Here is a 23445-nt window from a genome sequence, read left to right as displayed (position 1 = left end):
CTCATTACCAGAGAGCGGTACATTTGGAAAACATCGGACAGTCCTGATCCTAAAAGGCTTTTCTGTTGTAATGTAAAAATTTAAACATGCTGTTTGAAAATATGAAGTATATAAACTCAGCTGCCAAAAAGAATGCAATAAACGTCTGATCTTTCACCTTTCCTTAATAGCTATATAATACTAGGCCTACCTCTACACGGCACTATAGGAACAATGCCGTTTCTTTACTTCTGTGTCTGTTACATGGATCATCTCTTAATTCGGGAACAATCGTGCTCTCATATTTAGTTCTTACACTGTGCTCTCTCTGTATACTTTCTTTCCTTTTTCATTTCATTCCATTTCATCTTGTCGTATTTTTAATAATGTAAATCTGTATTTCTATTTTTAACCAAAAGCCCTACTAGGGACTAGTGAATTAGCTTCGGCTAAAAACACTATTATACATACATCAGATGACTGTTGAAGCTTATCTATGTTTTTTGTATCTGTCCCTATCTAAATAAACCTTTAATAATAATACAATCATCAACTGGTGAGGATCTGACTAGGGATGGTAACGATTAACCTTTTAGTTAGTTGAACGGTTAAAAACAATATTATTAAAACAAAAATAAAAAAAGTTATAAAAAAAAAACGTTTTTGCATGATGAAAGAAAAACAGGCTATGCAATCTATTTCTTAACTGCTAGTTCATTTGCTAGTGCCAACTTTGCACTAGCGAGTTGCTTTTTAAGCTGCTCTTTTGTTTTCTGTTCGTAGCTCTCTTGTTGGGTGGTGCTCACAATGGAGAGCTACGAGACACATGCTGGTATATCGATGAGGACTGGTGGGTTAAATCGGCCGTCCTACGCAGTAGGGTAGAGTATGCCAGGCAGACACACCGCTAACAACCACGCAGGTGGTTGCGGTGGAGACAGGCTGTTCCAGGAAAGTGGCTGCACGTGTCCACGTCAATGCACAGAACATCGTGGGGTGAGCGAGCGGTACAAGTCCGCATCTGTCCACGGAACGCGGAAAGTATGTCCGAGCCTCCTGGACGGGTAAACTGGGACTCCGTTGCCTGCTTGTCGATTAACGGTTAGCGATCGGGTTAGCTAGGATCCGCTATCGGTAAGAAAACCCCCCTCTAAATTAGCATCCCTAGTTATGACTTACGATATAATTAAGGCTACATAATTAAGACAACTTTAGTATCTCCACAGCGCTGCGTCAGTGCTGGGGAGAGCCTGGCTGCCCAAGTTGACATTCTGCGATAGCTAGGGGGAAAAAAACTTTTGTATTTCTTTAAGCAATCTGTGTCCTTGCAAAAATAGATAGCGGAGATAGCGCAAAGGGAGGAGAATTACGGCTATTATCCCAAACTTGTAACCAATTCTTTCCATAAATCAATGCTATTAGTCCCCCTATACGTTTAAACAGTGCCAAGGCGATTCCGCCTGAATTCATCTGAAGTAAATAGCTTAGTAAAATGTTTCCAACTTAGCCTTTTTTCATTTCCTGAAAAACAACGGTTTTGGACATACAAGGTTTTCAACCAACAGCGATGATGTGAGCCCTGTGCCGTGTGAGAGCAGAAAGCTCGACATAGCAACAATAACTAAGCGGGGCAGGGTGCTATGGGTATACTGAGAGAAAACAAGGCGACCATGTGTGATCCACACAGTCGCCCTCTCCACCTCGCATGCGTACAACAATGTGTGTTCATGCACGTGTGCGCACACACTCTCCGTTCTCTACTTCCACCTGGTCTGCATTTTTCTCCCCCCCCGGGGTCCCCACAAAAAAAAGAGATTTTTGGGAATTTTTCCCCCATTTTTTTCTTTTTTTTTTTTATTTCTGCACAAGTCCCTTTATCCATTCTCCTCTCTACTAGGAAACCCCAGGAGGAAATCCCTCACATGTTTGGACGTGGAGCACAACTGTCCCCGAAACAGGACCAGACCCTAACAAGCTGGGAGCCAAGCTAAGTCAGACGGGCTTAGACACTAAAACAGAGACAGGGGCCATCAGGATCATGCCGCAATCCCCGTGCAATGTCCAGTGATGAGGGAATCAAGTCTGGCCGGCCGTGTTTTGTTTTCTTTGATTGTTCAACTAACTCTCGGAAGGCGCTGGTGTTCAGTCTCCTCTGATGATCCAACAGACTGCGCATATTTTTTGATAAAAATAGTTCATCAGATCACGGCGGAAGAAAGGGGGAAGGGTGTGTTTGATGTGCTCGCAGAGCTCCTGTTGCATTGGGAGAGAGGTAAAGCCAATCCAGGAAGGGCTTGATCCCCTCTAAGGCCTGTGCTGCATCAAACACTTGTCAAACACCAGGCAGACGGACAGCTGAGTGGCTCTGACAGATCTGATCACAGACACGGGCAAATAAGAGCCATCACCGCTCAGCTCCCTCTATCCAGGCAGCGCTCTCCCACTCTTGTCAATAATCCCCCTTTGACTCACTAAAACACAAACAGAGGGCTCTGAGGCATATGGCAGACATTTTCTTGTTGTTTTTAGCTGCGTATGATTACAGTGCAATTTCAACGGTCATTTCAGGGTCTCACCTCGCCGAGGAGAGGTTTGTGTACTCCAGAAAGCAGCAGAATCTGTCAGAAATGCAGCAGGGGAGAGAGAAAGGAATCAAATCAAAGGGATGCTTAAGCTCCCACTAATCCGAAAGAAATGTCTCAAGGCCTGCCGGGATCATGGTCCTGAACCTTGCCACCCAGCGGGAAGGAGCATTTATGTTTGAAGGGATTTGATATGGTACCTGGGAATGGGTTGAGTTTCGTGACACCGACCACTCAATCATGTCTGGAGATTTTTCCTCGGAGAGCCATCATGTTAAATTCACTGAAAAGGCAATATCATAGGTATTTCTCGCATAGCAGATCACTCAAAATACGGACATGGGAAAAGTACTCGCCACATGCGAGTATCCCAAATTAGGGAGGTCGTCACGTATCCTAGAAAATGTTAAGAATCAGACGCATAGTTATTTTATAGCTCATAACTGTATAATGTTGTGCAAAAAACTGCATTCTTATCATTGACTCTATTATATTATAGTCTTTGTGTTAACGTATCAAATATAAATTCACAGAATTACATATTTCACTTTTTGACATTTTAAAATGTAAATTTAAATATTTAAACACTCAATATGTTTACTACATTTGGCTGCAACCACCAAAACTGAACAAATACTTAAGTTTGAGAAATCATCCTTGCATATACATACGTCTAAAATGACAGTTATATCACACTCATAGCAGCATATTTTAGAGAACAAATTCCCCTTGTCTTTGACTTACATGATGCCTGGGACTAAGGAGCACAGAGCATCATTAAACGAGCATACATTAATCTGTAACTTTACCCCTATTTTCCACTGGGTGTGGAGACTTCATTATATACTTTTAATGTAAAAAGAAACACATTATTTTTCTGAATATAATGTATTCACTCTCTGTCTGAAACGCTCCATTTTAGTGCCTGTCTCTTTAAGCCCCACTCCGAAAAATGCCCAGTTTGCTCTGATTGGTCAGCGTTTCCAGGTCTTCTGCATTTGCGTTCTCAGAGTCATTGCTGCCGGGGGAAAGACTGTAACGGCACTGTTGAAGCACTTTCTACATATATCTATATATAGTATAGTTGTGACATCACAACCGTACAGAAGTCCTTACGGCTTGTTTAAAGGCACCGTTTCTGAATACAGGCTGTGGATTGTACATTTACTTTCACAGTATTTATATAGCACATCGACATCGTATAAATCCCCTGCTCTGAGCAGGCTGCTCATAGTTACTGGCTCCAGACCAGTGACTTTTCTTTCAACTCACAGATAAGCAGCACACAGGCATGTGTCACTAACTTGTGCTAGTATTTTCTCCGTTAAGCTGAAATTGCTAACCTGTGACATCACCTTAGTGTTCAGCTTTTTTTTTGTTTTAATGGGGGTGTAGTGCTCTACAACCTTGGTAAATTGGCCTTGGCCTTTACTTACCACTATAATGGCACTGTGATTAGTCTGCGATCCCCCCTGTATTTGTCACTGTTAATTCATACACACACACAGAGAAAAACACCCAGACACACAGAGAGCACACAGCCAAAGGTCTGGCAGGTCTGTACTTGCTGCGTTGTTGTGTCTGCATGTCTGTGCTCTGGGTCCACGCTCATGGACGCGAGTGGGTCAGAAGCCACAGGCTCTCTCTCAATCACCAGCTGTAATTAAAAGCTGTGATGTCTCTATAAAGATGCCCACCAGAGATGGAGAAAGAGAGGGAATGAGGGTGGAAAGAGTAGGAGTAGTAGTGGCTGAGCCAGTGCAACTGTGCACCAGATGTTTTCTGGCTCCCCCGTTCGGCTTCCTTCTTTTCTCCTCCAGCCAGACCACTGGAGAGGGAGGACTCAAGCGCACGCAGCAGCGCTGCCTCGCAACACTGGTGCGCCACGCGAACACATCCTCCTCTGTGGCGTGCACATTGTTCCTCAGACGGCTCCGCGTCGTGATATGCGATACATGAGCGAGAGGGTGTCATTCGAGTGCGAGACAGGAAAAAGAGAATGGAAACAGGGACGAGAAAGAGACTGAAAAAGAACTGACTTGTTCTGCCTGTGAGGTCTGTTTCTTTATTGTTTGGCGGTGTCAATTACACGTGTCTTGCACTCACGGATGCGTGAATGTGTGTTTGTAAGTGCGTGTGTGCGTGTGTGTGTGTGTGTGTGTGTGTGTGTATGCGTCCTCATCTGCCTGGTGTGGTGGAGATGTGGAGATGAAAGTGTTTGCGGCCCACAGGAGAGCTGGCAGCAGCGTCGGACTGGAGGTCTGGCAGACAGAAAGAGGTGGCGCAGGGATGCAGCGCCATCAGACAGATCCCACGCTATGACGTCTATACGAGGTGAGAAACCTCGACACAGGGGCTTACTCCAGCGTAGGGGTCGGACCGACACAGGCACTTGATGTTTTTTGACCAAACTGGAGCAGAAAACTTTTTTTTTTATATGGTTGCATTTCACCATTCCAAACACTTCCAATAAACTACAATTTTCCAGTTTTCCAGTTTCCTATGAATGTTACGCCTATCGCGGTGGAAGAGCCTCTGAAACTACATTTGGATCGTCACAGCACACTCCAAATCCGTACTAATGAAATGTTTTAAAGCAGGGTAAGCAGGTTTCATTATAGGTTTTACAGATTGCCACCCCTGAAGCTGCTCTGTAAAATCCTTTAAACACCTCACTGTATCGATTTCTCTGGCCCGCCTTCTGATATAAAATGAGGAAGATAATCACAGACTGCGGTCAGGAGCAAACCTCCATCGTATCACAAGTGGACCGTTCTGGCTGGTAGTCACCAGATATTTCATAAAACAGAGGTCCATGTATGAATCCAACCCTACTTCAAAGATCTCATCACAAGCTGTTGCCATCCATCCCTGTAAAGACACAGACCGTGTCTCGTCTGCTGTAAAAAAAAAAAAAAAAAAATCACAGGGTATAACAGCACAAACTGCCCATCAAGGGAACGTTCAGTGAAGGCGCGCTTTATGGCCCCGACCGTGTCATGGGCAATATCAGCCCATATACTGCTCAGCGGGGGGAAATAGCTCCCGTTTGTGGGACTTGAGAACATGAAAACATTCCACCTCTGTACAGTATTTTCCCCTTCACCTCCTCCTCCTCCTCCTCCTACTCCTTCTTCTTTCCCCCCTCCAGTTTGCTGCCACTTTGTTTGTTTGCGTACGTCTGTTTTTGATGGGGGTGTTGATGTCGGCCCATATGCCTCATTTCCTCCGCCAGAAGAACGACAACGGAAGCCTCGCAAACCAACGCGGCGTTCCTCCTCTTTGACAAAGTCACGCCGAAACAATATGTGCAAGCAGGATGTCAAGCTTACAAATAATCCACTCGGGTCATGATTTCATAAAACTATGCAGCTTGTAAGTCACTGCTGAGAATGAACATCAACTTTTTGTCCGTGTTTTGGCTGCCGAATAGACATCTACTTGACATCAAAGAGCAGTCTTGAAAGATATCTACATCCGCTAGCTTGGATTTATTGGAATAGCGTTGCTACCGGTGCACACTTCACAATAAAGCGAGTTAAACAAATAAGAGGACTGCTGTATCTAATGTGTGTACATGAGTCTACAAAAGGCAGCTCAGCAAAACCACAACTCAACTGGGCCAAAGAGTGTGAAAAAAAAAACCTTCACTAACACCCCCTCCCTCTTTCTTCCTGCTTGGAAAAGACCAGATGACAATAATGTGGAGTATGGAGCCCCAGTGAGCGCTGCTGACCCCTCCTCTTCCACCTCCCTCCTTCCATCCCTCCACCCCCTTGGTCTTTGAAAGGCCTCCACATGTTTATGGCTCATGCCTGTGGTATGACGATGGATTCTCCATATAAAAGCCAGCAGGATCATGGGGTGTTTCAAATATTGCTCTCTGAAGACAGTTGCTGACAAAATGACAGCAGCCATATTTATTTTGGTCAGAGAGCACGGGCACTTAGTGGGAAGTTAATCAGAGACCCCCCTCCCTCCTCCTCCTCCTCCTTCTCCCCCCCACCCCACAATAAGGAATGTACCCAGGGCAAAGAAGTCTCTGAGACTGCTGGTAATGACTTTCTCCTCCGACAGAAGATTTAACGCTGCTAAACTGCACGAGAGGCAGAAAAGTAAACCCAAAAGTTTGGTTTGGGAACATCAGCATAAAGCAAGTGTTGATTGCCTGTCCAGACATGAGCCTAGATAATCAATTTTCATCTGGTTAGGAGGAGATATGAAACATAAGCGTGGAGACTGGGGGTTGGGGGTTTGTGGGGGGAGAGAATAATCTATGGCAGAGATTAGCAAATATGTTATAGCTGAAACAGAGCTTGTGTTAATTTGTGACTGTGACCGCAGCGGTGACCGTAACTGCCATTGGCATTGGGATGCTGGAGACCTGGCCAAGTCAATGACAGGTTGATGTGTCATTCCTCTTCACCCATACTCTTATTCACTACAGCGCAGTGCAAAGCTTCCAAAAAAACTCTCTGTCATCTCAGCTCTACAGTTTCGCAGTCGTGTGTACAGCATGTGGAAATCATCATTATGTTTCTGTTTGAGTTTCTTTTTTTTCATCTTCACAACCAGATTTCTCCAGCATTTAATTCAACTAATGAACGACGCAAGCGCTGGTGCGGTGGTTAGGTCTTGGGTGTGGGGTGTGGGGTGTGGGGTGTGGGGTGTGGGGGTGTGTGTGTGTGGGGGCGGGGGTTGTCACAGTCAGACGCCAATCCAGGCCCTGTGTCCGGAGCCAGGCCATCCATGCTGTTCAAAGGAGGCAGGGTCCTTCTGAGGCCTTCTCACCAGCTACTGTGTCAGCCCCTATGGAGCTGCCTTATTAAATGAAGATTAAGCTGTGGCTCCTCCAATCACAACAGGCTGCGGTGTGAGGCATACATAATCACTATGACAGGTCGGCTGCCAATTAGTGCTCTCCTTCTGTCCTGGGAAAACGCTCCTCGCTCCGCTCCCGCTGGCGGGACGAACTGATCCGGATTGTTCATGATATTACCCGGGCCAGAGGTCGCCGTTAATCACCGCCCGTCATTCCACTGTGGCAGAAATGAGAGTGGGACTTGTCATCTGTGCACCAGCTCTCCCTTCCGACTCTCCTGACTTCCCGTAGAGCACACCCGGGGAACATTAATTGGAATAATGAGATAAGTACACGAAGGAGCAGAAGTGCAAACCTCTGTTCTCAAGTGCTTTGGGTCGACTTCAGAGCGGTGGCTCGAGCAGGCCTCGATTTGTTGTTTGGCTTGGACAAACTGCACCGTGAGCGCTGAGGCTGAGAAGAACACACTCCATCAATTAGCTTTAAGTTGAAAGCGTGCATCTGTTTCAGAGAAAAGCTGGCCCGATGGTAAAAGGCTACATCTGACAAAAACACATCCAGAAATGTGTTTGGATGTCGGGGTTTCCAAGCCAAACACAAGCCAGACTCAGATGTGATCACACTGACTGCGTAACTAGAACGCTCAGAAGTGAATGGCATCTTTCGCCAGAGCTTAAACCTCTTGGCTCAGCGAGCGTAAACACCCCAAATTGTGTGTCACACGCTCGTACGCACGCACGCGGATTAACTGCCTGCTCGTACGCAAAGACTGCCAGAAACCGGAATTGTTTGGTGTCTCGAGCAGCGTGCGCTACAGACAAGGCGGTTGAGCTTCCTCCAGAGCGGATTTGAGGCAATCACCATTGCTCTGTGCATCGTTTTACAGGAGCAGAGACTTTGGAGCAGATGGTTCGCAGACGGCGAGGACCAGGAGGTCCACAGCACTGTGGATTCACCACAGAACCACACTGCCTTCAGACAGAACCTGGCTTAAATCCCACCAGTCAACCAAATCCTGCTGGTCTGGTCGATCCGGGGCGGATCTGGGTTCACTTTGGTTCCCCTGCCCCAGTAGGTGCTTGTTGGGGGAAATTAAACAACTGCCCGCCTCTCTGTCGTGTCCATGGCCTTAAATGTAAAGATAAAGGACCTCGCGGGGCCTTCAGATGTCACACTGCGGAGGAGTGATGACGTGGCAAACTGAGTCTAGGTGGGTTTATCCTGTGTACCAAAACTTGTTTATCCAGGGTTTCAAATTGATGGCAGAGGGAACAGACTGGGCATCATGGCTACAAGAGGTAGTTATCCCAGTTACAGTACAAACACAAACTGCACGCAGAAGTTATGACAGACAGTATTAGTGGTGGCTGGAACAGAGCACTCAGATGACTGATGGGATGGAGGGCTTGGCCTCGACCGAGCCCTACAGCAGAAATGGTTTCTCTGGTTACACTCAGGGGACATCAATAGCCCCACAAAAGGTCTGTAACTCTCCAAGCACAGGTACATAATCCAATGGCCAAATATAATCATTATGTGCTCCTTCTTTCTTATTCTTCCCTCTTTCTGCTTTTCCTTTCCTTTTCCTTTCCCTTTCCACGGGGTCAGCAGGGTGACTGTGAGTCTTCATGGGCTCGTAGAAGCATTTAGAGTGTAAATCGAACTGCATTGTTCTGGAAAAAGCCAGGTCTTAAATACGTTTCTGTTTTCAGTTCCAACATTTGCTAAGCTATAACCTTCTACTGTTCCATAACTTCATATCGTAAAACTCCTGTTCTCGTTTGGGTTAACTTTGGGCTTGGCCGCCTCCTGCACTACAAATGCCCCGCAGATTCAATCTACTTTTACCTACAAATCAAGCAAGCAGAGCTGCACAAAAAGTCTGTATGGTAGCAGGCAGGAGTGACATGCCGTCTGAGAATCTGAAAGCCGATTTGTAAAATTAGCCCAAGTTGCAATGGTGCGTTTGTGTTGGACTTTAGTCCCTCTTAAATTGCAAATCAGGGATTACATTAAGAGTGGGAGTTTGGAGAGCTTTCACATTTTAAGTTGTTTACACAAGATCTAATGTCAATGACATGGCAGAAGCAGCTGTTGTTCAAAGATTATAGTAGAGTGGGTGGGCAAGAGAGAAAAAAAAAGGAAAATAACCAGATGGATTGATTGGCAACGCAGAGCAGCAGAAAAGAAAAAAAACGAAGCAGAGAAAGAGCGATCTAACCTGTCACACATGTCTGTTTGTAAACCAGTGAATCTGGTGACAGGGGTTGCTGGGAAATATCTGTAGGGAATTCCATAATGGCATCAATGTGCAACAGCCGGGTGCTGCGGCTCTATCAACTCCGCTCACCTTCCCTCTTCTCTCCTCCCATCAGCTCACAAGACAGAGAGGGTGGGGGAGGGGGGGGGGGGACCCAGTCTGTCAATTGTGATAGCGCCGGAGCAGCTATTAATATAGTCTCTTTATTGTTTATAGTCTGTTCAGAGCACCACTCCAGGGATACAACGGATAGAAGAGTGTTTTACCGTCTCAAGGGTGCTATGCAAACGCCTGGCTCACATGCCAGCCATTAGACAAGACTTCCTTATTCCCTAGAGCACTGGTTCTCAAACTGTGGTACAAGTACCACTGGTGGTACGCGGATGGAATCTCTTATATAAAAGAAGAAAAAAAAAATGTAATGAATTAATTTAAAAACAATACTATAGAAATACTACAACATTTCCAATAATAATATTATATATAATATAATATAATATAATAATATATAATTAACAATATGATCAGTTAAAAGTAATTTAAAATAAGTGTTCAGCTTGCTACATAGGAGGGGCGCATAAATCCATAATTAGTTACGCTGTGATGGCAGGAGAGTGGTTATAATACTGCAATCGTGGCTCCAACAGGAAGAGAAGTGTGGATGAGGAGGACAATATTTCGAACAGCCCTGTTGAAACTATATTGGACGAGCACAAGTGCTAGTCGCTACTTAAAAAGCGATGGTGAAGTCTCCACAGCGCCTGCTAGCAGCAAAGCGGTAAGGAGATATGACCCGAGTCACCTCAAATTTGGAGCGGGACGGAGGAAGTAAAGTACAGCGTGGCTGTGGCTGTCGACAAGAAATATTGTTTTAGGAATAAACCTGCCTCCTGCGTGAACTGTCCACAGCTTAGTCTAAATCCACGACGTTCCGCTTCCGGGATTGCGCCGGTGGCGCCGGAAATTCCGCAGTATGTCACTCTTTTCAGCCGGATGTCCCGTTACCTTCCGCTTTCTTTGTGTTGGCATTTTAAACTGCGGTGGATTTGTGAGGACTATGGTTAACTGCTCCTCAGATCTCTGCAGGGTAAATCCAGACAGCTAGCTAGACTATCTGTCCAATCGGAGTTTACTGTTGCACGACAAAAAACAACTTTAAAACGTACACACGTTCCACCAAAACAAGTTCCTTCCCGAGGCTATTTTGCAGAGGCACCGTGGCTCCGTCCGGTGCATAGCGCCACCCAAGACGATTGGGACTGGTTTAAAGAAATGCCCAAAAATCAGAGCACGTTTTTCTGCCATCTCGGAATGCTGTGTGGACTAGCAAGACCCTCCTCCGCAGCGCTTCGGAGGAAGATCTGGCAATGCGAGACTATATGTAGCTGAATAGGGTAGCGTACGCTACTCTATCTTAATGTGGGCCATAATGGTGGTACTTAGACAGCCTAATATTTTCTGAAGTGGTACGTGATGTAAAAAGTTTGAGAAACACTGCCTTAGAGAGAGATTGTCGAGCACATTTTCCATTGAAGTATTACATAAAAGCTATCCACCAATTTTAAACAGCTGGTAGAATTTGACAAAGATTTTCATCAACAATGCACGGACGGTTTTCTAATCACTCGATGTTTTCAAAAGTAATGTGATTAACAGCAATTGGAATACTTTTTTTCCAAATAAATAATGCTGCGGTTGTTTAATCTCACTGCCAAAAGCACACACAAAAATATGATGCTTCGTTCAACGCAGACGGTGGAAACGTACCAAATTCTCATTTTATTTTTTGCCAAACTTCAAACGTTTGCTGAAAATTTCGCTTGACAGTTGCATGGAAATAACGCTTGTGACATTGGACCACCACATATATTTGTCTGTCCATGTGCTCCACACAATCTTTCCCTACGATTTTGGGGACAGAGTGTGTTATCAGGAAAATGCTGTTCTGGCAAACACCGGCTGAGCTCAGCAAATGAATCCCAGCAGTGCGAATGATATATTGTTTACACTGATCAGCAACTGGTACGGAACACATCAGACACGGTTTACACAACTCGTCATGTTTGCTGTGAATGCCTCGCCTCTTGACATTATCTGGGCTTTACGTCCTCTGCTTGTGTGTGTTGTACAGAGGGATTAGATCTTTGCCAACACAGAGGGAAAAGAAGAAGATCCTTTGCATTGTCCTTGTGCGTCTCGGTTAAGCTGAAAGACGGGGATCGGTCTTTGTCTTTGACGTCCAGTGTAATTTAAATACGTGGATATGTAGAAATGCAAGCCCGGGTGATCAGATAAGCATTGCCATAAATAGTGCGTATACCTACATGCTGCGTCCTCTTATTTCCTGTCTCCATTTAATCCGCAGCATCCTTACGGTCTGCAGTTATATAATCCTGTGCTTATCCTAAACATTGGTGTCTGGAGTCCAGCAAGAAGAGCTGATAAAGTCTTAAGTTCCAAGTGATCATTACAAGCACTTCTTATATTTAGATTTCCTTCTGAATATAAAACACATACAGTACGTTGGGGTTACAGCTTTTAACATTCTATTGAAAAGATTCAATTTACCACACTGCATTGCAAATCCTGTTATTTTAAATAGTACTAGGGACCTACAGTATGGCTTGCAAAGTCTGTGAAATTTGTATTAATTTAAAAGGTCACATAGCAACATATTTCATTATGAACTCAGCCATATTGCAGCCCTTTCTTGAACCTTCACTTCCCGATCACCTGCATTTCAGAGGGTGGCCTGTCCTCCCATTGGACTGTGCTTTATTATCACTCACGGGAAGTGATTATTTTACAATGTCAGTCGGCTGAGCTCCCATGTGACGGCGCTGGATCGCTTCCCGTTCGACTTTCGGCAGCTTACATTTTTACATTGTGTTTATTTGAACTGAAGAGTGTTGCATTTCACTGGCTTTTGCCAAGTGGGGATTTTTCACTAGCGGTGGAGCTGCGGGGAATTAACAACACATGCCTAAGTCTGAAATGTACCTTTATTAAACTGGCCACCACAGCTCTTCACGAGCCCGGAGAGTCCTAAGATGCACACAGGGTGACACGTTTACACACAGCTTTTAACCAAAGAGCTGAGGCCACTGATCTTCCAAAGAGACGTAACTCAGCCATTGGATAAGGAACTGCACTGAGCGGTTTGCAATGAACAGTTGCTTCAAGTAAGATGGACATGGGGAGTCTGCTGTCAGTTTATAAAGGACTGAAGAAGAATGGTCCTGCTACGCACTCAATTTAGACTTCACGACAACTTCCCATCAGTGACTTCATGCTTGGGATAATTAACGGCAGTAACCATGCGCAACAATGCTAACTTTTAATTAAAGGAGGTCATAAAGTTTTTTGGAAAAGGTCAAACAGGCATGGCGAAGTCATGAAGAGGCACGTAGGGGTTGGGGAGAAATTCCCTGACAAACAGCACAGGGCTTTAGGAACTAAATGTGCCATGGAATCACAGTTTCCTACCCTTGATAGTGCTGAAATATGAGAAAATATCAGGGTTTATTTCAAGTTTATTTACTCTTTCACCACTTCACTAAATGATCCTCCCATCCAACACTCCAGGCCAAAAATGGAGAAAACTCCGCGAGGTTAGGTTATTTTCCTCTTTCTGTTAAACAATGTTTTTCTTCTTTCTTTTTTTTTTGATAGCCTGAATGATATCTGCCACTGTAATTGCTTCCTTATTTGGTGAATTAAATATTTACACTTGGCCTATCCTAATCCAAAGTTTATGAGAGACCTAAAAGTGCATTAAGGGAACAGACATTTATTTTAAAAGCACTGCTAACTGCGGCCGTCACCCCCAAATGGTTAGTTTGGACCGTCTGAGAGAAACGGTTTACTTTTTGAAAAAAAATATTTCCCTTAGCTGTATTCACACAGAGAGAAATTCCAGAATTGACTTCTCATTTAATGGCCTGACATACATGCTGTGTGCACCGCAAATATCTCTCAGGCTGACGGGAGGAAACAGAGACGGCCATTGAGGAAACCTGCAGTCCGTACTTTGAAGAATTCCACTGAGGAGAGGAAAGGAGATGGGAGAGACGGGGGGAAAAATATACCTCAGAAAAAGAGCTGGCTTGAACAAGGCCGCCATGGAAAAATACTGATATTTCGTGCATAGGAACGCCACTGTGCACCTCAAAAACACAGACGGTAAAAAAAACAAGGCTGAGTGGAAGGTACAAAGGTTACATGAAACAGGTGGAACTCTGAGATGGGCTGAAACAGTTCTCCAATGGAACAAGTGGGCTGTTTTCTTTAATATTCACCAGAGTAGTGTAAACTTTGAAGTGAACATGGATGGAGTTTGGACCGGTTGACAGAATATCTCTCTCGCACACATTAACATATGGCTGTATAACATCCTTACCTCTCCTGCAGTGCCTCATGGCCATTTTGCACATCCTGGACTCAGCGATGGTGGGACAGGGTATTGTGTCCTTGGGTGGTTTCTTTACAATATGCCGCGTCCGGGTCTCCAGACCCCACTTATAGCCACAGGTTTTGTTTCTCCTGGTGCAGGCTCCCCATTCGCTCCACTGGCCCACCTCACAGCCCTCTGTGGAGACACGCAGAAACAGGGATGTGCAAGTGAACCCACGGCGGAGTGTAATTTAGAGGCAACTCAAAGACCCCAGGTCGAGCTTTAATACAGGGCGAAGGCGCTTTACCGGGATGCTATAACCTATTTGTGTGTGGGTCCCAGTTCAACTGGGAAACACCTACCAAACCGAACTACAGTCGTTATATGCACATTACAAAAGAGAGCAATCAGAATCGTCAATAACGTTGGATATCTGGAAAAGACAAATCCATTATTCTTTAAGTCACATATACTGAAGTTGACTGAGCAGGTCCAATTTAAGATGGCACGAATCAAGTTCAAAGCACGAAATAATCTACTTCTGGGAAATTTACAAACTAATGTTTATGGAAAAGCAGGATGGGTTTAATCTGAGAGGAGAACTTCACTTTAAAAACGTCACTATCTGTGGGGTGAGTTTGTGGAATGGTTTGGAGCAGGTGCTAAAACATTGCACAAACATTAACAAGTTGTATAAAAACACTTTATTAAAAGGATATGAGGATGAAGAGAGGCTAATTGTGGGTGTGGGTTGTCGTACTGACTGTACTGGGACAGGTGAGTATAGAGGGATGGGTTGAGGTGTTTAAAATGACTGTATATTTGTTATCTTGCAATTAATATATAATGACATATGTAATATATAATGTGTACAGGAATGAGAGTTGAATAAAGGGTGGGAAAAATTACAAGCTTCTGCTTCGTCCACGCTCCTTTTTGGAAATTTTGCATGTATTGTTTTTCAACACGCTTAGCGTATTTTTATATTTCATAATTTTTTTGTTGGGAAAAAAACAATTTTTTTAATAAATAAAGAAACCAGAAACTGCTTGTTTTTCAGTCCAAAATTAACAAGCCAAGTGAGAAGTTATAAATACTGTTTACAGGTAAAAAAAGGTGTAAAAGACAATGTTGTTCACTCTCTCGATCTTGAGAACTTCTTTTTTTGTTGACATATTTGTGTTGCTTCACGTACCTCCGCACTCCATGGTTTCCTCCAGCGGGGCGAAGCCCTCGGGGCACTTATCAAAGCAGCGCCCTTTGTGTAGGTAAAAGCCAGACTTGCACTTGGTGCAGAAGTCTTTGCTGAAGCAGGACTCACAGTTCTCTATCCTGCACCCTGGAGGAAGAAGGAGAGAGGAAGAAGAGAATCATCAGAGTCTGAGCAACTCTCTCATCTGGAGTTGATAGAAAGCGAAGGGGTTTGGGGAAAGGGGGTTCTTCAAAGGATTATCCCGAAAAAAAAAAAGAAAAAAAAAAGGCCGCCGCCGATGCCCTGTGAATCATTTCTCTCCGGGGCTCAAGTGTATTTCAGCGAGCGTGTTTCGCCTGACAGATATTTTATTTTTCATCTTCCTGTTCTTGTTTAGAGTGAGAAAAAAGTCAACAGTGTGAAAACACAACAGCGGAGACAGTGAGGGATTATGTCACGCTGACCTCTTCCAACAAATTGCACTAGTGTACTAACACACGAGCTCACATGTTTTCAACTAATGGTGTGCTGCGGCAGAAGAATACACCCCATTAGGGCTCTAAATAGTGTCCTACTATGCTATCCTATCACGACACATTGCTCCAATCTGTGTCTGTGTCCATAACTGAGGAATATTGGGAAGTCGGGTTTTCATTATGATGGCTCATGATCACAATGCTCGCCTGCTGTGTGGATCCTTTCAGTTCTGGCTATGATTTTAAAAAAAATAAAAAGGTTGGTTAGGAGTGGGGAGGCGTGGGGTACAACGACATTTCGCGCCACCTTAATTGCCAAACAAATGCTGATGCGTTCAGTCGGCAAACACAACGGCGCACTTATCCTCCCACGCCACACCCTGCCGCTGCGCATGACACACAGCGCCGCGCTCGCAAAGAAAGGCACGGCGATGTGTCATCAAGCTCTTACTCTACAAATAGCACGTCAGGCAGGGCCAAATTACAACAACCACACCAACACGGCGACGCACAGGCCCACATGATTAGAAGGGGGCCTCCCAGAGCTGGCTAATTTATGACGTTCCTCAAAAGCTCTATGTGGCCCTATTTTCCCAATAGGCTTCCAATGCCGGCGAACCACAATCTATAACCTGCAGCCACTATCACCCACCGCTCGCGGGGGGGGCTTCCCAGGTAGGGTGCCGTGCGCCCCTCTGATTTTGTGTCGCACGGTCTCGCCGCGTAAACCTGCCTTACTTTGATTTTCCACATGTGAGAGGGACGGAGGCTGAGGGCTGCTCTTTTATCTGTGACCCTTGCAGGGCCCGGGGAAGGGAAGGTTCTCACAATCACACCCCTTAATTATACACCATCTCCAGCTAACCATCAGGCCTCCTCCTCGGCATTCCTCCGAAACGAGGGGGTCCCTCCCCGCTTCACTTTGAACCCTAAAGTATGGCCTCTGCCCACTCACTCTGGTCTCACGCTTTCCCGACCAGTCTAAACAAATCATGGACACACACACACACACACACAGAAACACACACATACCAATCAGATATGGCTGGAGATAGACCCACTCTGCAATGAAGCTGTACTCCACATTCTGAAAACCGTAGATACACTGACCATAAACTGCTGATCTCTTTGGTAATTTCCTGTGTTCTCACATCATGTTATTCATTTAATCATCTGATATTATTTATCGCATCTAGGTATTATATTTTGCTCAATTTAATCTCACATCTCGACATACGTCTTGAACCTCACTGGAGTGCTGTGGAGATTTTGGTGTTGCATGTGTGAGTCTAAGGGAGGTATATTGGCGTATTGTTTTTTAGCTCTTATCCTCTTTGTTTTGGGTGATACGAGACAAACCCAATACAAAGAGCAGGCCAATTAATCACCAAGCTATTTGGAAAGCACAAAGCTGTCGTTTACCGTTCACACTTCCCAGGCCTGTCATCACCTGAGAGACTTTGAGCTCCCAAACAAAAAATAAAAGAGGAAGAGTGGAGCACAAGAACATCTGGCAGTACTTTCAAGCACTAGGGCTATTGTGCAACCCTCAGTTACTGACAGTAACTAGGAGCAACGCAGATGTCTGAAAAACGGTATCCTTGCAGCAGCAGTAGCACTTGACAAGGTTTTTGATTCGAACATCACTGTCGGTTTCAGATGTAAGGCAAGTGTGCAAATGCCCCGGAAATGTCGTTTTCTAAATCGAACGTTCTGTAATAATGTCACCCTGTGAGATGGATGAGGTGGATGACACATGAATGCGGCTCCAGCTCCATGGGAATTAGAATGCAGGGAGGCAAAGCTGGAGGGTCAGAGGGTCATCAGAGAACGAGGTGGGTAGGAAGGGATCACTATGACGGACATTCATCCCTCTGTCCAGTTATCTGGCAAAAAAAAAAAAAGGTTATCTGGGACAGCGTGGGCTATCTGCGACACTGGAGAAGCTCCCACACTGATCAATGGCCAAGTCGGCGGTTAGGCTGCTCGTCCAGCAGCTCCAGAAACTGATACAGGGGAGCGGGTTCAATCTCCCTGGAGGATTAACCTCTGGACCACCTTTAAAATCTTCATCTAGGTGCCTCAGGGAGACTAATGAGAAATAATGAGGTCATTAGATCCCATTGAAGGCCCGCTGTTCCTGGGACTTAAACGTATTATCATCATTATCTCCCGTCCTGGTTCTGGCCGTGAGCTATATTATGAACACAAGAGGAAAAGCCTTAGATTTCAGCTCTGAGGGGAATTTCAGAAGCTGCGGGTAAAGTGGGAGGGATGCATGATGTGAAGAACAGTACCACCGTTATGGTACGTGTCCAAATATGTGGGGTTTTTTTTGTTTATTTTCACGGAAGGGATAGCCCTGCTTCCCAGCATTGCACGCTAGTGGCCTACACCCTCCTATGACGCCCGATGGCTGCACATGATTGGATGAGAGCTTCGCGTGGGGATGTCTGCCTCCGGATTTAAAAATGGATCATAATGGCGGCTCATTTGGAAAAGTCTCAGAAAAATGTGCTTCTGAAAACATTTTATGCAAGAAATAGGCTACGCAGTTGCCGAATCCGTCTTCATTTCAGATGCACAACGGTCAGTTTTTAAGATTTTCATGAGTTTTTAAGCCGAGCTGCCTGCACCTCATTTGCATAAAGTAGCCCGGATTCAACTTTATGCGAATGAGGAGCGGAAGGAGAACGCCCCACTTCTCCAAAGTCCCCGCGACGCTACCAGAATGCATTGCACATAGAAATGAATGGAAAGTGTGGAAATGACGCTTGACAGCGGACACGTACTATTAACTCTATCACTGTTTTTGTTGTTTGTTTGACTTTACACTTGAATTGTATGTGGTTTGCGTGTCAAGTGCATTTGAAGTTGAGAGATGAGTCACTAAATGACTGTCACTCGTGATCTAATGGCGCGTTCTTGGCAGAAGTTGGTACCTCAGCTGTGGTCTGGATAGGGAACCCACCGATTGTATCACAGACTCTCAAAGCCTCAAGTCAGCTTCAGTCGACTGCTGTTCCTCCGCAGCCAGACAGCACCGTGTGTAATCTCTCCATTTATTTAAACGAATGTTCACCGTGTAAAGAAAGGGTGCTCAATCATTAAGTGAAGATGGATGAATCGCTCTTGTTCCAGACGGGGTCTTTTACGTTATCTGAGCTGAAGGTGGGTTGTGAGACCCCTCATCATCAGTCTACTGAGAGAGCCTCAGCCTCCCCCAGAAAGCTAACCAGAAGCAATGTTGCGCAGCAGGAGTGTCCATGTCGTAAAAAGGCCTGGCAGTGTGAGGGGGAAAACAAGCCCTATTTTTCCATCCTTTGCCTCCAAAGCTGAGTCGAACAGCTCTGACCTACTCTCTAGGCTCTGGGTTTGGCTGACATGGAAGCTTTGGCTTGCTCGCTGCCACCCAGCCATGTCATGTGGAGCTGCGGAATGGCAGGAGTTCATGGCAAAGGCCAGAGCTGCCATGTTCTTCCCAACTCTTTCAGCGCAGTTTTTTCCACCTGGGTGCTCCTCCGCGCGCCAGCGTAAAGCTAGGTGAAGCAGAGTTGGTGTTCCTGTCGATCAGCATCTCCCAGAGAGAGAACTGCGATGACAGATGTGTCAGCGGCCATCCGAGCTTCTTCTCTCCAAGGAACACAGTCTGTGATATACCAGGATCTGCTCCTGTATCTGCTCAGCCAGCTCCAGCATACACACAGACAGCTCAAGCTTCAGACAGTGGTCAAGCAAAGACAGCCCTTCCACTCACACTATAGCATGCACAATTAGAGTTGTGAGAAATAACCCGATTCAACTCTGCATCTGGCTGCAATGTCCTGGGGGCAGGGCTTGGTCCATTCATTGTATTGTGAAAGAGCAGTTAGTAATGCTGTGAAGATTAAATGTTCATGGTAAGGCTCAGAGGCCAAAAGCAACTGGTCTTTTTGTTGGTAAGACTGTGCAATTGAAATACCCACAAGCTCAGAATTAGAGTGAGAAAGATAGAACTTGAATGAGAGACATGGAGAGGCTGTCAGCGCTGCCAACTAAAGGTTGCAAAATCCATGTTAGTTGCTTTATACAGCCTTGGTACCAATTTGGCTGAGGCCCACAATGGCTCTTATCCGCCTCCAACCCAACAATTTCCCATGATGTACTTTAAAACTAAAACGATCTTGGAAAAGGCATATCTACTTCCAGCCCTAATTTAATGTGACAAAGCAGCGGGAAATACAACAATGGGATTTAGTAACATATTTCCTCAGTCCGAGAAATGCAGTAAAAAATAAATCACAATTGGCAATCCAAAGAAATTACCTCTGACAGAGCAGTCCCTAGTGGCACATTAGGCTGGCACTGACGGAGCTGTGATATTTAAACCACCAGGATATTGGCAAACCCGGGCCTTGATCAGACTGGTTGTTGGTTGGCAGCGAACACAGCTGGGATTTCTGCGTTTTTTTAAAGTCCGCTGCAGTGGGATAAGGCAACTGGGTTGGTGGCTAGAGTGTGTATGTGTGTGTAGCAGTGGGGGGTCCATAATACACCCTGAGGGAGGATGTTTTGAATACAGCCTTGCTCCAATGCCTGACCCTCTCAACACTTTCTCACTTTTAAAAGACAGCTCTTATAGTCGCCTTTCAGCTCATAATTCTTTCAGCCAGAGAGCTTGCGTGTGATACAAAATGACAGAATACGCTTTGGCTTGGGAATGTATGTTAAAACCGAGGTATTATGAAATGTGACTGAGGCGAGAGCATGACTGCACCGCATTCACACAGATTTGGCTGTACATAAAGCAGCACACTGTGTGCCCGTTGCTACAAATCTTCCCTGCAGAGCAGTGGGTTGACACCCACAGACACTGGTGTGGGGCCTCTTCTGGGCGGCTGATAAGAACCCCTGTGGATAACACTGGGTTACTGCATATGGTTTATTGCTCATATCAACACGTCTGTTAGCTGCTGAAAGGAGTTCTTACAAAGCAGAGACCCAGGAACATAATATATGGACATGCAGGAAGGTATTATGCAACAAAAAAAGGCATTGCTAACAAACTGCTACATCTCAGTAATCTGGCTTCTATGAAGGTCCAGCTGAAGTGTAGCTGTAAATGGGCTTCCAGTTATGTTATGTTGCGGAAAGTATAGTTCCTATTGTTGTTGGCTCTAATTATGGAGTTATTTTCTCTGCAGTGTAGAGAAAACCCCAGAACAGTGAGCCTTACATCTTACGTCCTGAATGCAATAAACTTTTTTGAAGTTTTTCTAACCAAAACCAGCATGAACGCAGATTTCTTTGCAAATTGCACAACTGAAAATAATCCAATATTTCATTTTCTTTGTACCTCTTTATTACAAAAAAGTACAATATGCCATCATTTTCTGTTCAAGTTTTTAACATTATTTTTTGGGCATGAAAGGGGAGAGAAGGGGAAATGACATGCAGCAAAGAGCCGCAGGTTGGAATCAAATTTTTTAGGTGAGTTAAGGTGAGACTGTGATAACTATACCTATGTCCCAATTCAGGGGCCACAGTTTATCCCCTAAAGGGTGATGCCCATACTGGTGGGTCTTTTAGAGGACTAACCTTATAAAGAAATAAGCTAATGGAGGTTGATTTAAAATCAGAGAGAAAAGAAAATACTGGGGGACTCACCTTTCCTGCTCTTGATTTCAATAGTCAAAGTCGAAAGCTTATCTTTTCCATTCAAAATCACGACACCCCTACTTACACTCTGAACTGTGACATCTTACTTCAACGCATGGCGAACAACTGGCAACAAATGTTAATGGTGAAGATATCACACAGCTAATGATTTAGCCCAGCGATAAACTGATGACCTGTCCAGAGTTTAGGGGGCCCAGTGTATGCTAAGATAAGCAACAGCCCACCCATGGTGCTGAAAAGAAATACTTAAGAATGTTCTTTAAATGCTGTTTGGGAAGTTAAAAAATTAGGGTTAGGTTTATATATATCTAGGCCTATATATGTACATTTCAATAATAATAGTGCACTGGCCTTAAGCTTCTTATCGCTCAAACTATCTGTGTGACTTGCCTTGCGTCAAACTCCATAATATTGCTAGAGAAGAGTGAGTTCATCCCTTCTCTCCAGCCATGGCTCTCTCTGTCACAAGCCTCAGGAGACCCTTCAGAAAAAGTGAAAGTGAAGTTTCAGCAAGCGAGTGGCTGGGTGTACAAGCCTCTTGCTTGCTTTGCTTGTTTTCCTTTACACAGGCAGTCCACAAAAAATATTCTTGCATGAGATAAGATCACATAGACAAACTGGGGTAATAATACGCAGCTGCTCCCTAAGTGATTTCAGAACCTGTGTTTAAAAAGCTCATGATAACAGAGACGTAATGCCACGTTTCAGGCCTCTTTGGAAACCAGGAGCACCCAGCGGCTCTGACCACATCGGGGGAGAACCCCTCACCCTCATTTGTCCACCGTGCCTTTGAGCTCTTGCGTACCAGTTGCCTGTTTCAATTCCCAAAAAAATATTCACTGACCCGACAATTAGCTTCCAAAATATCCTCTTATGGAGGTTGGACGTGAACTGTTCAGCGAAAATGACATGCGGAGCGCAGCTGAGAATGAGGCTCAAATAGGAAACTGGATTAGAGTGCCATGACTGAAGCAGCGATCACATCAAAGTAGGTCTCACTTTGAGATCTGATGTTATGTGACAATACAAGATGTTGTTCTATGAGCAGTTTGTACGGAGAGAGATTCAGATTAACTCGCCGCACATCAGGATCAGTTAAAGTCAAAATTCACCCAGCATGGGGATTGTACCAGAGAACAAGATGTCTTTCTTTTCCAATTCTCTGAGTCATAAAAAATAGGGTGAGTCCCGACCTCCCAGTGAAACCAGGGTTCACACACTCTAAAACTCTGATCCAAACCAAGCCATACCTGAATGTAGGCTTGCTGGGACTAAAGTTAGCATGCCAGCTAAGAGCACGCAGCACGTAAATGAGACAAGTTTTCCAGCTGGAGGCGCATTTTTTCTTGTTAGCGGCTAACTACATCCTCACACCTGCTAGCTAATTAACGGAATGGTCAACTGAATGCACAGAGAGGATATAAACCCTTCATCTAATTCCTGGTAAGCTAAGGAACAAGCCTACCCCCAAAATATCGAGGTAACCGAGCATTTGTGGAATCAGCAACTGTTATGTTGGATGCATCTTCCACTGCTACATTTAAAAAGTCATCATTGTGACAAGGTGCTAATTAATGCATTACTACCCAATACTGATGTAGAATCACAGCTTGTCCATCTTAACATGAACATGCTCATGCCATTAAATTGCCAGATTTCTGGGTACTGAACTGCTACAGCTATTATTTCTAGTCAGTTATATTACCTGTATTGTTACTACAAGTGCCACGGCACATCGTGCCAAATGCTATAATTACAACAGTGTCTCTGTGTCCCAAGCGGCAGCGGCAGATGGCCACCCCCCCTAGAGCCAGGGTCTGTCTGAGGTTGCTGCCTGTAAAAAGGAAGTTTGTCCCCGCCACTGTCCAAATGCTTGCTCGTGGGAAATTGAAATTGTTGGGTCTTTGTAAATCATAGAGTGTGGTATAGACCTACTTTATCTGTAGAGTGTCCTGAGATAACTCCTGTTGTAATTTGAGACTATAAATAAAATTGAATTGAATTCATTTTCTAAAACCATATAAGTTACCAACATCCAAAGTTAGCTGGTGCAGCTTTAACTTGCTTTTATTTTCAAAATCAA

The 23445-nt window shown here is 44.8% G+C and overlaps 1 protein-coding gene across 3 annotated transcripts in view; it reads right to left on the bottom strand.

Annotated features, from left to right (window-relative positions):
* The window catches only part of rspo2 (R-spondin 2), a 66644-nt gene that overhangs the window by 12466 nt on the left and 30733 nt on the right, over positions 1 to 23445 (bottom strand). For all 3 annotated transcript variants that reach the window (XM_039807254.1, XM_039807253.1, XM_039807255.1), the window contains 2 exons: positions 15232 to 15375; positions 14043 to 14231 (listed from right to left, as the gene is read on the bottom strand). In XM_039807254.1, the coding sequence (XP_039663188.1) occupies positions 14043 to 14231; positions 15232 to 15375 (333 nt within the window). The remainder of the gene's footprint in view (positions 1 to 14042; positions 14232 to 15231; positions 15376 to 23445) is intronic.

This window comes from Perca fluviatilis, chromosome 7 (assembly GCF_010015445.1).
Source record: "Perca fluviatilis chromosome 7, GENO_Pfluv_1.0, whole genome shotgun sequence".
NCBI lineage: Eukaryota > Metazoa > Chordata > Actinopteri > Perciformes > Percidae > Perca > Perca fluviatilis.
Note: the sequence above shows the minus strand (reverse complement) of the source record. Positions and strands in the feature narration are given on the sequence as shown.